Source organism: Leptonychotes weddellii, chromosome 10, assembly GCF_054177405.1.
Source record: "Leptonychotes weddellii isolate Sample4059 chromosome 10, ASM5417740v2, whole genome shotgun sequence".
Classification (NCBI taxonomy): Eukaryota; Metazoa; Chordata; class Mammalia; order Carnivora; family Phocidae; genus Leptonychotes; species Leptonychotes weddellii.
This window is the reverse complement of record NC_138378.1, coordinates 10857002-10871499: the sequence shown is the minus strand read 5'-3', so window position 1 is coordinate 10871499 and position 14498 is coordinate 10857002. Positions and strand designations below refer to the sequence as shown.

Below are 14498 nucleotides of genomic sequence, written 5' to 3'. Positions count from 1 at the left end.
GCCCTCCGCGACGTGGGGCTGCGGAATTGGCCCCGGAGCCCTTCGCCCCGACGGCCGACGCCGGGGCAGCGGGGCCGGCGGGCCGGCGCGGCTCGGGACCCCCGCGGGCGGCCCTTCGTGCGGGCGGCGGGGGCACTCACCGCGTGCGCCGACGGCTCAGCAGCAGCAGCAGCAGCAGCGCGCCCAGCAGCCCGAGCAGCAGGGCCCAGGACATGGCCGGGGGCGCGCGGGCGACGCTGCGGCGGCGGGCTGGCTCCGGGGCGCCCAGGTGCCTCTCGGCCCGGCGGCCCTCCCTCCCCGCAGGCCGGCCGCTGTGGGGCGGGGGCTGGCCCGCCGACGGCGCCGGGGTCCCGGGGAGGGGCGGGGGGCGGGGCGCCCTCAGGGAGCCCCTCCCCCAGCTCGGCGGCGCGGCCCCCTCCCGCGGCCAGGAAAGGGGTGGAAAATGCAGGCTGGAGCGGAGGGGTGGACGAGGTGGGACGGGAGGGGTGACGCTGGGAAGGGGAGGGGGGTCCTGAGAGGGAGGGGTTATTTGGAGGAGGGGAGGGGGAAGAAGAGGAGGAGACGGACTATGGAGAAACCCAGGGGTGATGGGGATAGGGAAGGGGGTACGCGGATGGGAGGGTGATGTGGGGACACGGTGGGTGGGGGGATGTGGTGAGAGGGGTGGGGGAGGCCCACATTCTACCTACAGTCTCCTCATGTCCCCCACCCCCGCCCCGGACCTGGAGTTCTCTAATCCTGTTTGGGCTAGGTGGGGTTGGCTGGATTACACAGCACCGTGTAGTCCCTTCAGTAACTACAGTGAATGGGGCTGCCAGAGCAGCTCCAGCTTAGCTCTGAGTCACCGGGTCCTCCACTGCTGTTAGAGACTGAGTGCAAAGCACCCAGACCCGTACTGGAGCACGGTAGGGACTCAGAATGTGGTGGCCATCGCCAAGATTACCTGATGCCTAGGGTGGGTACCAGCCTCCAGGTCTTGTGACTGTGCAAGAGACCGCCCCTGGGTGCTCAGAGGAACCCAGGCTCGCCACTGACTCCTCCACCCATTCACACCCTCTCTGAGGCCAGTTCCTTGTCTGGGAACAGACAGGTCAAAGTCGTTGTGAGAAATTAATGAGAGCTCGTCAGGGAAAAGAGGTTGCAAACTACTGTGCTTGGCACAGGTGAGTGTTGTGAGTCAGTGGGTGGAGGTCTGATTCTACTCCCGTGTCTGTTTCTTACTGCTTGGGTGCCTTTTTTTTTTTTTTTTAAGATTTATTTATTAATTCGAGGGTAGGGGGTGGGCAGAGGGAGAGAGAGAATCCCAGGCAGACTCCCTGTTGAATGTGATCTCTTGACGCAGGGTTTGATCTCACCACGGATGAGATCATGACTCATGAGTTCACAGCCAGAGATGCAACCAAGAGCCAGAGGTTTAACGGAGGCTTATTGGACTGAGCCCCCCCAGGCACTCCTGCTGGGTGCCTTTAGGCAGGTTTCCTTTCGGTCTTCAGTAGCCCCGTGGAGGAGCTGTTAGTCCTCCCTGGTCTCCTGGCTTCAGCCCCCTCCCTCCAAAAACGGATCCTGGTAGATCCAAGTCAGATCCTGTAACTGAATCCTGCTCAGAACTCTCCGTGGCTCCACCTCACTCAGAGCACAGCTCCAAGTCCTTACAAGGTCCTGTAAGGACCAGCATGATCTGCCCCCTCCCACTTTTATCTCCCTAACCTCATGGCCCCCCACTCTCTGCCTCCCCAACTCTGCTCCGGCCACACTCATCTCTTGTCCTTCCCCAAATGTGCCAAACTCACTTCTACCTCAGGGCCTTTGCACTTGATATTCCCTCTGTCTAGAACGATCGCTCAGAGACTTGCACAGCTGGCTCTTTCCATCACATCCCTCATCCCTCGGTCTCTGTTCAACCGCCAGCTCCTCCAAGAAACCCTCCCTGACCACCAGGTCTAAAGTGGTCACGCCATCATTCTCTATTGCTTTAACCTGTCTGGGTTTTTCTTGACAGTCCTTAACATTCCTGCTGTGATGTTAAAGATTCATTTATTTGCCTGTTTAATGTTCGCTGTCAGTGCAGCTGGATGACCCTCATGTGTCCTTTGGATTCAGAACACCAAGAGGCAAAAGGAGTTTCCCGAACCTCTTGTTTATTTATCCAGCTTATCCGCCTACAAAGCCAGCAATCCCAAAAAGGCCACAGAACAGGCCTGTAGGGTTTTCTCCAAATTTGGGGAGCACGATAGGGCGGCCTTCTGGCAGTGGGGTTCACAGCCCAGCTTGGCCAACGCTAAGCTGTGTGACTGAGCAGTCTGTTCCATCTCCCTGAGCCACGGTGCCTCGTCAGTGGCGAAGAGCGAGGTTACCTCCCCCCCCACCCAAGAGTGGGGTTGAGTAAATGACCTAATCCAAGGGACACGCCTTGGATGCCGGAAACACAGGCGAGCGTTAGTGAAAGTGAACTGCTGTCAGCACTATTCCAGTTCAGCCTCTCACCATATATGTGATCAGGGCTAGGTCTCAGTTTTGTCATCTGAAAAATGGGAAGAATCGTTCCTTCCTCACAGGTCTATTGTGAGGACTGGATTAAATGATGAGAGAATGAAATCATCCAGCATGGGGCCTGGTATACAGTAGGTGCTCAATAAATGTTAGCTCTTCCACTGCACATCCCAGTGTTTACATTGAGTGTAAACCAGCAGCTCCCCAATCCAAATCACTCCCAAATAGCATGTCTCTCCTCCTGCTCATTCTAGGGACAACCGCCCCCCCACAAGGAAGGAGACCAGTTGCTCCCACATCAAGAAGAGATGTGTTGGGGCCTCTACCCTCGTTAATGGAACTGATTTTGTTCAGGAATGGGGCACATGTTTAGGAAGGTGGCCCCACCTTCTGCCCATTGGTCTGAGCCAACCAGGGATATCCCTCTTTGCTAGGGATTGGTCCCGGAGAGGCCATGTGGGTGCCTTCTGGACCTCTGCTGGGGGTTTCTGGGAGATTTTTTTTCCTCCCTATTTGCCTCCTCTTCTCTGGGGGCCATTGTGTGAGGATGTGATGGTGGGGTGTCATGAGGGGAGGCCAGAAAAATTGCAGAGCCCCAAACCCGAGCTAAGGAAGAACCATCCCAGGAACCCCGTCTCCAGGCTTTTGTTTAAGAATTAATCAAATGTCTGTGTTGCCGAAGACACAATGAGTCAGATTTTCTCTTACGTGCAGCCAAAAACATTTCTAGCTAAGACAACCTTCCGGTCATGGCTATAGTGAGGACCCCGTGAGGTGAATGCATCCAAAGCGCCTCTCACAGTACCCGCCCACGTGAGCTTTCAAAAGTGTCACTTCATCTTATTATTCTCACTTGTATTACAGATCAGGCTTGCTAACTTGATTAAGCTAATAGGGTATCCTTTTCATAGGGGGCCTAACTCTCCAGCTATGGCATCTTGCAGAACAGCCAGGCTCAGGCAAGAAGCAGAGATTCCAAACTCCCCTGACCCATGAGGCCTGACAGGGCCCTGCTGAGGGCTGGTATGACCTCAAGACTGAAGATGAGGGAAAAGTTCCTCAAGGGCCACCCCTCCAGCCTGTGGCAGAAGGGCTGGGACAAACAAGGCTTGAGAGCTAAGTTCAAATCTCATCATGGCCACTCGCTTGCCACAGGACCTTAAGCAAATCACTTCATCTCGCTGAGCCTCAACTACTTCATCTGTATAATGGGCACGTTGCTGGTAGTGGTGATGGCAGGGAGTCACCCAGCACGGTTCCAACCCTGGCATCCAAATCTTCATCTGGGAAGTGAAGCCCACGTGTCAGGTGGAGTCTCAGGAAATTCCTTCTTCCCTCCAGCTCTCCCAGGGGCTCTCACCCAGTGACAAGCATCTACACATTCCCCTGTAGGAGTCTTGTTGTGTCCAGATGTCCACTGTCTAGTAGAGACAAGACATATGGGCAACTCTCTGATCCTGCCCAACCTCCGCTCTCTTATCTGGCTGCAATAGGGTCATGAGGACAATGTCAAGACCCAAGTCCAGAAAATGGGGGACTCTGCTGGGAAAGGACAGTTTTCCTCCCACACTCCTGCTTTTTTCCAGGGACCAGATCCTGTTCATATCTGCATCCCAAAGACCACAGACACATTACGTTTGGAAAGGAAAATATTATGTGTGTTGCCTTTTTTTTTTTTTAAAGATTTATTTATTTGAGAGAGAGAGAGAGCATGAGAGGGGAGAGGGTCAGAGGGAGAAGCAGACTCCCTGCTGAGCAGAGAGCCCGATGCGGGACTCAATCCTGGGAGTCCAGGATCATGACCTGAGCTGAAAGCAGTCGCTTAACCGACTGAGCCACCCAGGCGCCCCTGTGTGTTGCCTTCTTCAAAGCTAAAATCTAGCCTCATCAGAGAAGGCCAGTTTTAAATATTTTTGTAGTTATGGCTCTAACTTTAGTTGGTAATTTAGGCCATTCAAAATACTTTTTCATATTAACTTGTCTAATCCCCCACAAGACCCTGTAAATAATGTTCGTATTCCCAGTTTGCAAATGGTGAAACCAAGGCCCAGAGAGACTCAGTAAGATACCCAAGGTCACACAGCACTTCTTTTGCTAGGCTATAGCATGGGGATTTGATGCCTTCTTAGGACAGGCTAATTTCCCCATGTGGTGTGAACACATGCTGGGCTTTGCTACCTCCACAACTTCATTCATGCTGTTTACCTGCCTGGAAGCCCTCTCTCTTTCTTTTAGTTTATCCAAATCTGTTATGGGAAGGGGTGATAGTCCAGGTCCTCCGAGACAGCCAATATGGGATGAAATATCCAAGAGATTTCCTGGGGGAAAATGCCGGGGTGGGGGAGGGGTAGCGAGGAGGGAGCTAGAGGAGGCCGGGAGGGAGGGAGGAAGGAAGATTCGGTGGTTGTAGACTGCAATGCCATTCTAAGAAAGTTCCGTAAGGCACACACTCACCTGTCACCCCTAGTTGCCCGGAAATGTTCAGGAATAATCTACTACACATATAAGGTGACCTCACTCATCCTAGTTTGTCCAGACTTTCCCGGTTTTCATTCTGAAAGCACCACATCCCAGGAAATCCCTCAGTCCTGGACAACCAGGAAGGTGGATCACACCATCAACACACATCTGTAGTAGGTAAGTGGGTGAGACTGGCGGAGATTGGTTCAGAGCTGTGGCAGCCATCTTGGACCCTGAGGAGAGTCGTGGCAAAGCCCCACAGCTAAGTAACCACCCTGGAACTGTCCTGTGGTAGATTAGACCATGGTGTCCAGTTCTTACACTTTCCCTGTATTGGAATTAGACATTCACAGCCTTTACCATATGCCTGCAGTGCCTCCCACTGTGGGCAGAGAATATCTCCCTGACCAGTGATGCTGGACTCAGGCATGTGACATGGTCTTACCAGTGGGAGGTGGAGAAGTGATGGGGCGTGCCAGTTCTGAGTACAGATTTTGAGAGGAATTGTATATTTCCATTGACCTTCTTGGTTTCTGCCATTAGTCATGACACACGGAGAAACCTGAACTCAACCTGAAGCCTGAAGCAGAGATTTCTCAGCAGACCTATGAGTAAGAAAAAAATGAAGATTTGTTATTCTAAATCATGGACATTCTGAGGTTTTTGTTACCAGCAAAAACTGACTAATGCATGCCTTATCTCTGAACTTTCCTGTGCCATTTTGCCTAGATGTCATTTATATGAGTTATGTACAGTGTAGGCTGCTTTTTATGCTTGAAATCTTGGTTCTCTCATCTGTACAAGGGGATAATGACAGGGCCTCCTTCCCAGGGTGGATGGAAGGATTCAAGAAGATCGTGTGTCTAGCACGTACAGTAAGCGCTTAATAAAAGGGACATAGCGTAATTCTTTTGGCACACACTTGCCGAGTATTTCTTTGCCAGCACTGTGTAAGCCTCTTTATCGAGAATTTTAGAGGAAGTAGGAAAGAAGGCAAACCTTCCGTATTTGGTCATTTTCGTACAGGAGTAGAAAAAACATGTCTGGAACGGAGGCAGAGGAGGGCTGGAGGAAATGACCTGTTTTCTGACATCTAGGCCTTGCTGCTGATTGTCTCTATGATGGGGGCACATCCCTGGGTTAGGAGATTGGAGGTTCTCTAATGAACAAGGTTTTCAGCTGCCATGAAGCTATCCTCCACCATCCTCCCCCAGGAGAGCCAGGATTATGCAGGGAATGTAGTTGGCAAAGAGCCCAGAGGCTGGGGGCAGCTATCCGGACACAAGCAGGCTGAGCTGGGCAGCCTTCTGTGCAGCTTTCTCAGGCTCCTTCCCAGGCTGGGATATGATGTTCAAGAGGGGTCTCGTCCTGCTCTCCGCACTATCTGCCAGAGGGGAAGGGTGCTGGAGGAGAGGGGCTACAGCAAGCCTCCCCTCCTCTGATTTCCCCTGGATGGGGGTACAGGCAGCCCCATGGCTCCCAACCAGCTGCCTTGGCACTTCGGAGTGGAAAAACTGATACCACCAGAACTCAATCTCCTCCACTCCACGCTGTCCTGCCTGAGCACGAGTCTGATGGGGAGGACAAGGAGAGAAGAGACCCATGTGGATCCAATCTGCAGACAGGCTGCCACCCTGCCAGCCTGAGGCACACTGAGAGCCTCCCAGAACCTCTGCTTTCTCATGGGGAAACACGGGGACAGCAATCATCGCTGTTTGGTTATGTCTCAGAGTAGCTGAAGAGGACCCAGCGAGATAATGGGGGTAGGAAAAGTGGCCGCATATGGCAACATTTTCCCCTTCTCCTTCTTGAACTTATACCAAAGCATCAAGGAGAGTTTAAAAAAAAAAAAAAAAAAGCCTCACAAACTCCATTTTTAGCAAAACCAGGAGAAGGATATAATCCATAAACTTCATAGTGTATGTGAAGTTTTCCAAAAGCAGCTTTAAAATAGGGCAGAAGCCATGCACAATGTAGTGAATGGGCTCAGGGGTGCAAATCTCAGAAAGGAAGAGCAAAAATACTTTGTGGGGATGAGCACTTGCCCCGAGGTAGAAAGCTATCCTCCTTACTTATAAAAATGAGTGTAGGACCCGGGGTGAGTCGTGTTGTCAGTAGAAGCCCTCTTGGATCTGGTCTGGTTCAGAAAAACAGAGTAGAACAGAGAATTACAGAGAGAAGACCTTTGCAGGAAGTGGTCTGTCTCTCTGGTGGTAGAGGGGAGAACCGTTCAGTTAGGAAGCCCAGCAACTATCCTTCTTCCCCACACCCACTGGAACAATCAGCAAATAGGGGACCCAGGAAAAGCAAGCCCTTCCAATATTAAAAAATAAATGCAGAAGCCTCAATACAAAGATATTGTAATAAACCCTGCAGAAAAGAGCATTAAACTCTACCAACAGATGGAAAAGGTTAACACGGAGAGGATGAAAATTGCATCCAAATAATTTTGGCATGAATAAAAACTGACTAAGCAGGGGCCTGGGTGGCTCAGTCGGTTATTTAAGCGTCTGCCGTCAGTTCAGGTCATGATCCCAGGGTCCTGGGATCGAGCCCTGCGTCGGGCTCCCTGCTCAGCGGGAAGCCTGCTTCTCCCTCTCCCTTTGCCTGTCGCTCTCCCTGCTTGTGCTCTCTCTCTCTCACTATCTCTCTGTGTGTCAAATAAATAAATAAATAAAATCTTTAAAAAAAAAAACTGACTGAGCAATTACCTCTATGAAGGAAAATAATAAAGCAGAAATAATTGAAGAACTCAGAAAGAAGATGGTCCACAGAAGAAGGTAATGATGATGAGCCGGCAGAGCTCAGGAAAGAATTAGAAGGGAAAAAAAATCACAGAAAGTAAGACCAACTTGGAAGAAACATGAGGAACAGACCTTGTGGAAAATAGAGTGAGGAACACAGATGACAGAAACAAGGAAAGAGGGAAAGAAAATGACATGGGAGAAAGCGGTAGAAATAAATGATAGGAAAAGGAGACAATATAGCGGAGAGCCAACATGTGCATGATTGGAACCTACAAAGAAGAAATATAAAATAATTGAACAGAACAGACACTTATGGATATAATTCAAGAAAACTTCAAATGAAAGAAGGCTTGAATCTACACAATAGGAGTTCACATTCTGTGCCAGGGAAAATGATCCAGAGTGGCCGACATGAAGCCATGTGCCAGTAATTATTATACATTAAAGATAAAGAACCCTTTGGACAACTGGGCAAAAAAATGAACAGTGTCATTGGCAATATCTGGGAGTTGGAGCATACAATTCAAAACTGATCTATCAAGGGACTGAACGGTAAGTATAAAAGTAAATGATAGGGGCACCTGAGTGGCTCAGTTGGTGAACCATCTGCCTTCGGCTCAGGTCATGATCCCAGGGTCCTGGGATTGAGTCCTGTATCAGGCTCCCTGCTCAGCGGGGAGTCTGCTTCTCCCTCTTCCTCTGCTGCTCCCCCCGCTTATGCCCGCCCTCTCCCTCTCTCTCTTTTAAAAAAAAAAAAAAGTAAATGATAAAAATTCTTGACTAAAATCAGGGAATGGAGGGAAAAGGAGGAAGGAAGGAGAAAATGCAATTTTATAAAAGGGAACTAATAGATGCTGTCTAAAGAAATAAGGGACTATGGATATCATATGTTATATTCACAAAGGAGCCATAGAAATAGACTCCAAACTTCACTAAATATTGGAAGAAGTACCTGTAAAAAACAAAACAAATTTTGAAGAAGCAGACTTCACAGTGAAAGACTTTTAACTCCCTCCCCACAAAACTCCCAAAATGACAGAATTAAGGGGCACCCGGCTGGCTCAGTCAGTGGAGCATGTGACTCTGGATCTCCAGGATGTGAATTCAAACCCCATGCTGGGCATAGAGATTACTTAAAAAATGAGATAAATAAAATAAAATAAAACGTTTTATGAAAAGGAATTACAGAAGAAAACAAACTGAAGGAAAGCAAAAGTTATTAATATGGATACAGCAGGAATCAATTTTTATCACGTTAAAGAGGTAAATATCTATTTCTGTTTTAATGAGTAGCCATGTAAAACAGAGCGGAGAAAAGAAGACTAATAAATAAATTCCCAAAGCTGGTTCTTTTGATGATGGCAGAGAGAGGGCATCAACAGTGAAACAGATAAACCACTAGTTAACACAATCCAGAAAAACGGAGATAGTGCAAATGAGTATAAGAAACGATAAGGAGAGAATTAGCCACAGAAAAAGAGAAAATTAAAAGGATCACAAGGGTCTACTTTGTTCACCTCTCTGTAATGAAAATTGAAAATCTGGATGAAAAGAAGAATTCTCCAGGCAAATATAATTTACCATATTTGGCTTCAGAAGAGAAGAAAAAACAGGCTGATTCTCACAGAAATGCTGCTCTCAGGAACACACAGACCACATGAAGATCTCGTTAAAACTGAGATTCTGGTTCTGGGGTTTTGCCCAAGACCCTCAATTCTGTAAAGCATCTCCCAGATGCTGTTGCTATGTCTGGATGAGGGTAAAGTTCGTGGGAGAAATAGAGAAGGCTGTGGAAGTTCTGCACCCCCATCACCAAAAAAAACCTAAGGTAGCCTCACAGGGAAATCCTCTGAAACTTTTAAAGAGTAAACCATTCTAAGGTGTTTAATTTGTTTCAGAGCATAGGAAAAGAAAAAAACTTTGAAACTATTTTTACAAAGCAAGTGTGAGGTTGATATTGAAGTCTTGGCTGGCACAAAGAAAGTAACAACTTTCACTTGTAACTGTCCATGCACAAATTCTCAATAACATGTTAGCAAACAGAACTGAAAGCACAATAAAAGAATAACACATCACGTGACACCTGGCTGGTTTAGTGAGTAGAACATGCACTCTTGATCTCAAGGTTGTGAGTTCAAGCCCCATGTGGGGCGCAGAGATTACTTAAAAATAAAATCTAGGGGGAAAAAAGAATAACACATCATAACAAAGTGGGTTTTATTCTAGGAATGCAAAGCTAGTTCAATATTGGGAAATCTGTTCATGTAATTTTTTTAAAGATTTACTTATTTATGAGAGAAAGAGAGAGAGAGAGAGAGCGCGCTCATGGGCTGGAGAGGGGCAGAGGGAAAGGGAGAGAGAAAATTCTCAAGCAGAGCGGGACACGGGGCTGGGTCCCAGGACCCTGAGTTCATGACCTGAGCCAAAATCAAGAGTCAGCCACTTAACCAACTGAACCACCCAAGCGCTCCTGTTAATGTAATTTATCGTACCCTCATCCAGACATAGCAACATAAATTACATAATAATGTAAATTATGGTATTCTCTGAGGAGAATAGCCATGATTCTTTTTTTTTTTCTTCAGATTTTATTTATTCATTTGACAGAGAGAGAGCGAGCGAGAGCAGGAACACAAGCAGGGGGAGTGGGAGAGGGAGAAGCAGGCTTCCCGAGGAGCAGGGAGCCAGGGCTCGATCCCAGGACCCCAGGATCATGACCTGAGCCGAAGGCAGACACCCAATGACTGAACAACCCAGGGGCCCCAGAATAGCCATGATTCTTTTTAGGCACTAAAAAGGTATTTGAGAAAGTTCAACATCCATTCTTTTTTTACATTTTATTTTTTTTTTAAAGAGTTTATTTATTTATTTGACAGAGAGAGACACAGCGAGAGAGGGAACACAAGCGGGGGAGTGGGAGAGAGAGAAGCAGGCTCCCCGCAGAGCAGGGAGCCCGATGCGGGACTCGATCCCAGGACCCTGGGATCATGACCTGAGCTGAAGGCAGTCGCTTAACCAACTGAGCCACCCAGGCGCCCAACATCCATTCTTGATGAAAACACACACACATGCATTCAATAAATAAGAATCCATAGATACTCAGTAAAGTAGAAATAGGTATTTGCCTCTTTAACATGATAAAATATATCTGAGTACATCATGCTTTTGGAGAAAACCTAGGGGCGAGTCCACTAAAGGACCAGGACAAAAATGTCCATTTTCACTGCTCTAATTTAACATAGAACTGGATATTTAAGATAGCCCTGGTCAGTGCCAAATTAGATGGCAAAGAAAGGGGTTATAGAGACATGAAAACTGAACAGAAGAAGATAAAATTGCCAGTGTTGTGCATATGAAATGATCCTGTCTGTAGGAAACCTGGGATAATGCACTAAGATGTCAGTTATGCATGCATCAATCAATAACTTCCCTATATTCAAACGATCATCAAGTGGAAGATCTATTGAAAGAAAATTTCCCACTTACAGTAACAAAACCAAGATTGAATACCTAGGAGTAAATGTAACAAAAGATATGCAAGACCTACATGAAGAAAACTTGAAATCACTACTGAAGGACACACAAAAAAACCTTGAACAAATGTATTAATTACCCGTTTCAAATACTTGAACAAAGGTACACCATGATTTTGGATGGCAAGTTTCATCATTAAAGCAGTATCTGTTTTCCTTAAATTATAAGTTCAATGTTATCACAGTAAAATACCAACAGCTTTTTAAGCAGATGAGCTAATTTAAAATTAATCATACAAAAAATTAAACAAGCAAAAATATCCAAGAGATCTCTGGAAGAGAAGGGCAATGCGGGGAGAAGAGCTCTATCTGTTATTAGACCATATTATAAAGGCTTAATAAATTAAAACATTGTGGTACTGGTGCATATTAACAGATTGATGGAACAAAAACAGAAATAGATCAAAATCCACTCAGGAATTTAGTACATGACAAAGTTAATGTGGCAGGTTGTGTTTTCTAAAAACAGCCACGACGGTATTTCTGGTCCCACAAACTCTTCTAGACCTTGCCCCTCTCTTGAACCTGGGCAGGCCTCCGTGACCACCTTAATTAGAGTGCAAGTGATGCTCTTTAGCTTAGGAGGCTAGGTCATAAAGACAATGCAGCCTCTGCCCGGCTTTCTCCCTCTCTATGGAGATGCTTTGCCCTTAGACCCAAGCCACCAGGTTGTGAGGAAGCCCGGGGCACCTGGAGAGGCCTGTGTGGAGACATATCAAGGTCCCCAAATCTCAATCCCAGCTGAACTCTTATCCAACAACCAGCACCAACTTGCCAGCCATGTTAGTGAGGCATTTTGAAAGTGGATCCTTCAGCCCTTGGTGGACCCAGCCCAGCTGATGTTAGATAGAACACAGTCTTCCCTACTGACCCCTACTCAAATTGATGATCCATTAATGAAATTATTTTTTCAGCCACTTTGGAGGTAATTCTTCTGCAGCCATAGGTAACCAGAACAGTTAACGTCTCAAATCAGCGGTGAGTTAGGAAGCCTTCGGGTGGCTATTCAGCCATGCCTGTGGTCCACAGCTCCAAATTCTGATGCCCAGGCCATTGCGTAGCCAGGATGTCTATGGTTCTGCTTCCACAGAGGTGCTATAAGTGTAAAAGCTTGTGCTCCAGAGCCAGGCTGAGTGGACTCAAAGCCTGGCACCTCCACTTAAAAGCTGTGTGGCCCCAGGCAAAGTCTTAACCTCTCTGTGCTTCAGTTCCCCATGTATCAAGTGGGCATGGTCATAGAACCTACATCACAGGGTGGTTGGGAGGATGAAAGAGTTACTATCTAGAAGTTTTGGAAACATTAGATAAATACCACCTGGTAAGCATACTTATCACAGCCTTCCAACCTTCCTCCATTAATAATAATGAAAAAAAAAAAAAACACAGAAGAGGAATAAAGAGCGATCTATAGCTGTGTCCTTCACTTTGGTGAATGAAGATGTCTCCTTCTTTGGCGATCAGAAGGATTTCTGAGCTGGTGGGATATTGCAGCCATGTGTTTTATTCTCCTGAAGAGAAACTGTCTGAGCATGAAACCAGCGCATAGGGAAGCACAGCCAAGAGATGGGGAAAAACTGATTTCTTTAGGCATAATCTGAACCTCTGGATCCAGCCATGCCTGAAGCTAGGACGCTCCTGACTACAGGAACCATTAAATTCTCTTTTTTTTGCTTATGCTGGTTTGGGTTGGGTTTCTGTCACTAGCAATCACAAAAAGTTCTCCATTCTGAGGCCTGAATATAATAGCGCATGAAAGTATCTGTTCCATATTTGGTGCTCAAGACAGGGGGTTGTAAGTAGCCCAAGGTCACACAGCAAGAAAGGGGTAAAACCAGGAATCTCATTCTGATTCCTAGGCCCAAGTGAATAAGATCTACATGCAAGTGCCTCGACAATTCCTCATGTTTTGGTGGCACTTTACAGTTTACTCCAGTGCATATGATGTGGCTGTCACACCAACTGTAGAAACAACAGCCGTCACCCTGGCATCAGGCAGAGTTCCTGGGTGCCAAGCAGCAGAAGCCAACCCTGGCTAATGTAAGCAAAAAAGGAGAAAGGAGGGTTATAGAAGCAGAAGTTGACCAGCTGGGACTTGGAAAGGACAGTAACAGGTCAGCTCCAGGGACACAGGAGGCAGGAGCCAGGGTTGTGGGGAATAGGAGCCAAAGGGCCAGGTCTTCCCGGCACCAACTGTCCCCATCTTAGCATTAATTTCCCCTGAGTGGCTCTTCTCCCAAGAAAGAAGAAGAGTTCTTCTGATTGGCTGAGTTTGGGTCATGTGACCACCCAACCGACCTTGATGGACAGCCAAATAAGGTGGGAAGAGTAGATCCCCCAAGGAGGACCAAACGCTGGGGTGGGAAGGTGAGATGTTGGGCAGGAAGGCCACCAAGCCCTGGGATGGTGGGGTCTGGGCTCTGACCAGAGACCCTTTGCTTTCGTTCCCCTGCAGGGCTCCAGGCTGTCAGGGGAACAAGGGGGTATTGTGCTCCTGGCAGGGATGAATGGCTGGCTCCTGGGGATGTGCCTGACCCAGACGAGGCATCCTGGGCACAGGAAACCACCTCAGACTGAGCTGTATTCAGAGGGCTAGGCCTCCTCCGCTTTCTCCTCCTGCAGTGAACAGACCCCCCTTCAGATCCAGCCTTGCCCCTCAGCTCCAGCCCTATGTTTTTTAAGAGAAGCCAAGGATATTGCGGGGGGGGGGGGCGCGGGGAGGCTTATTTTTTCAAGATGCAAAATACTTCATGGATCAAACAAAATCTGTGCACATTGGAGGCAGCCTAAGGATGGCCCACATGTAAGCTCTGGAATGCTCCTTTGTGCTCACAGAGATTAAGGCCCCACTATTAGGGCTTACACTGTTAGGGTTGCACTAGGTTGCAAATTTCCTTACTTTGAATTTGGATATGCAAAGAAACCTAGCCTTTTATACCCTCCTTAGAGGTCATCTAGTGCAGTGATTAGGAGTGAGGGCTATTATGGAGCCAGAGGACCGGGGTTCAAATCCCGGCTCTGCCACTTACTGTGTGACCTCAGGCGATTCACTTAACCTCTCTGGGCCTCAGTTTCCTTTGGAGGACACATGTAACCAGAGCCTGGCATAGAGTAAGTACCACAAAATGTTCTGCTTGGTTCCCTAGCCTGATCTTGTCATGAGCCTTCATGTGGTAAGAAATACAAAATCTTAAGCCAGGACAATAATTTAAACTGTTTGTTCAGGTAAGACCAGTTTCACTTGGCTGCTTCAAGGACGAGCGTGGTTGTT

General features: G+C 47.8%; 1 protein-coding gene across 1 annotated transcript in view; it reads right to left on the bottom strand.

Annotated features, from left to right (window-relative positions):
• PTGIS (prostaglandin I2 synthase) overlaps window positions 1-319 on the bottom strand; it is a 40986-nt gene extending 40667 nt beyond the window's left edge. Inside the window, exon 1 of the mRNA XM_081831940.1 lies at window positions 141-319. Within this exon, the coding sequence (XP_081688066.1) occupies window positions 141-214 (74 nt within the window). The 5' untranslated portion in view covers window positions 215-319. The remainder of the gene's footprint in view (window positions 1-140) is intronic.
• Window positions 320-14498: the final 14179 nt, after the last annotated feature.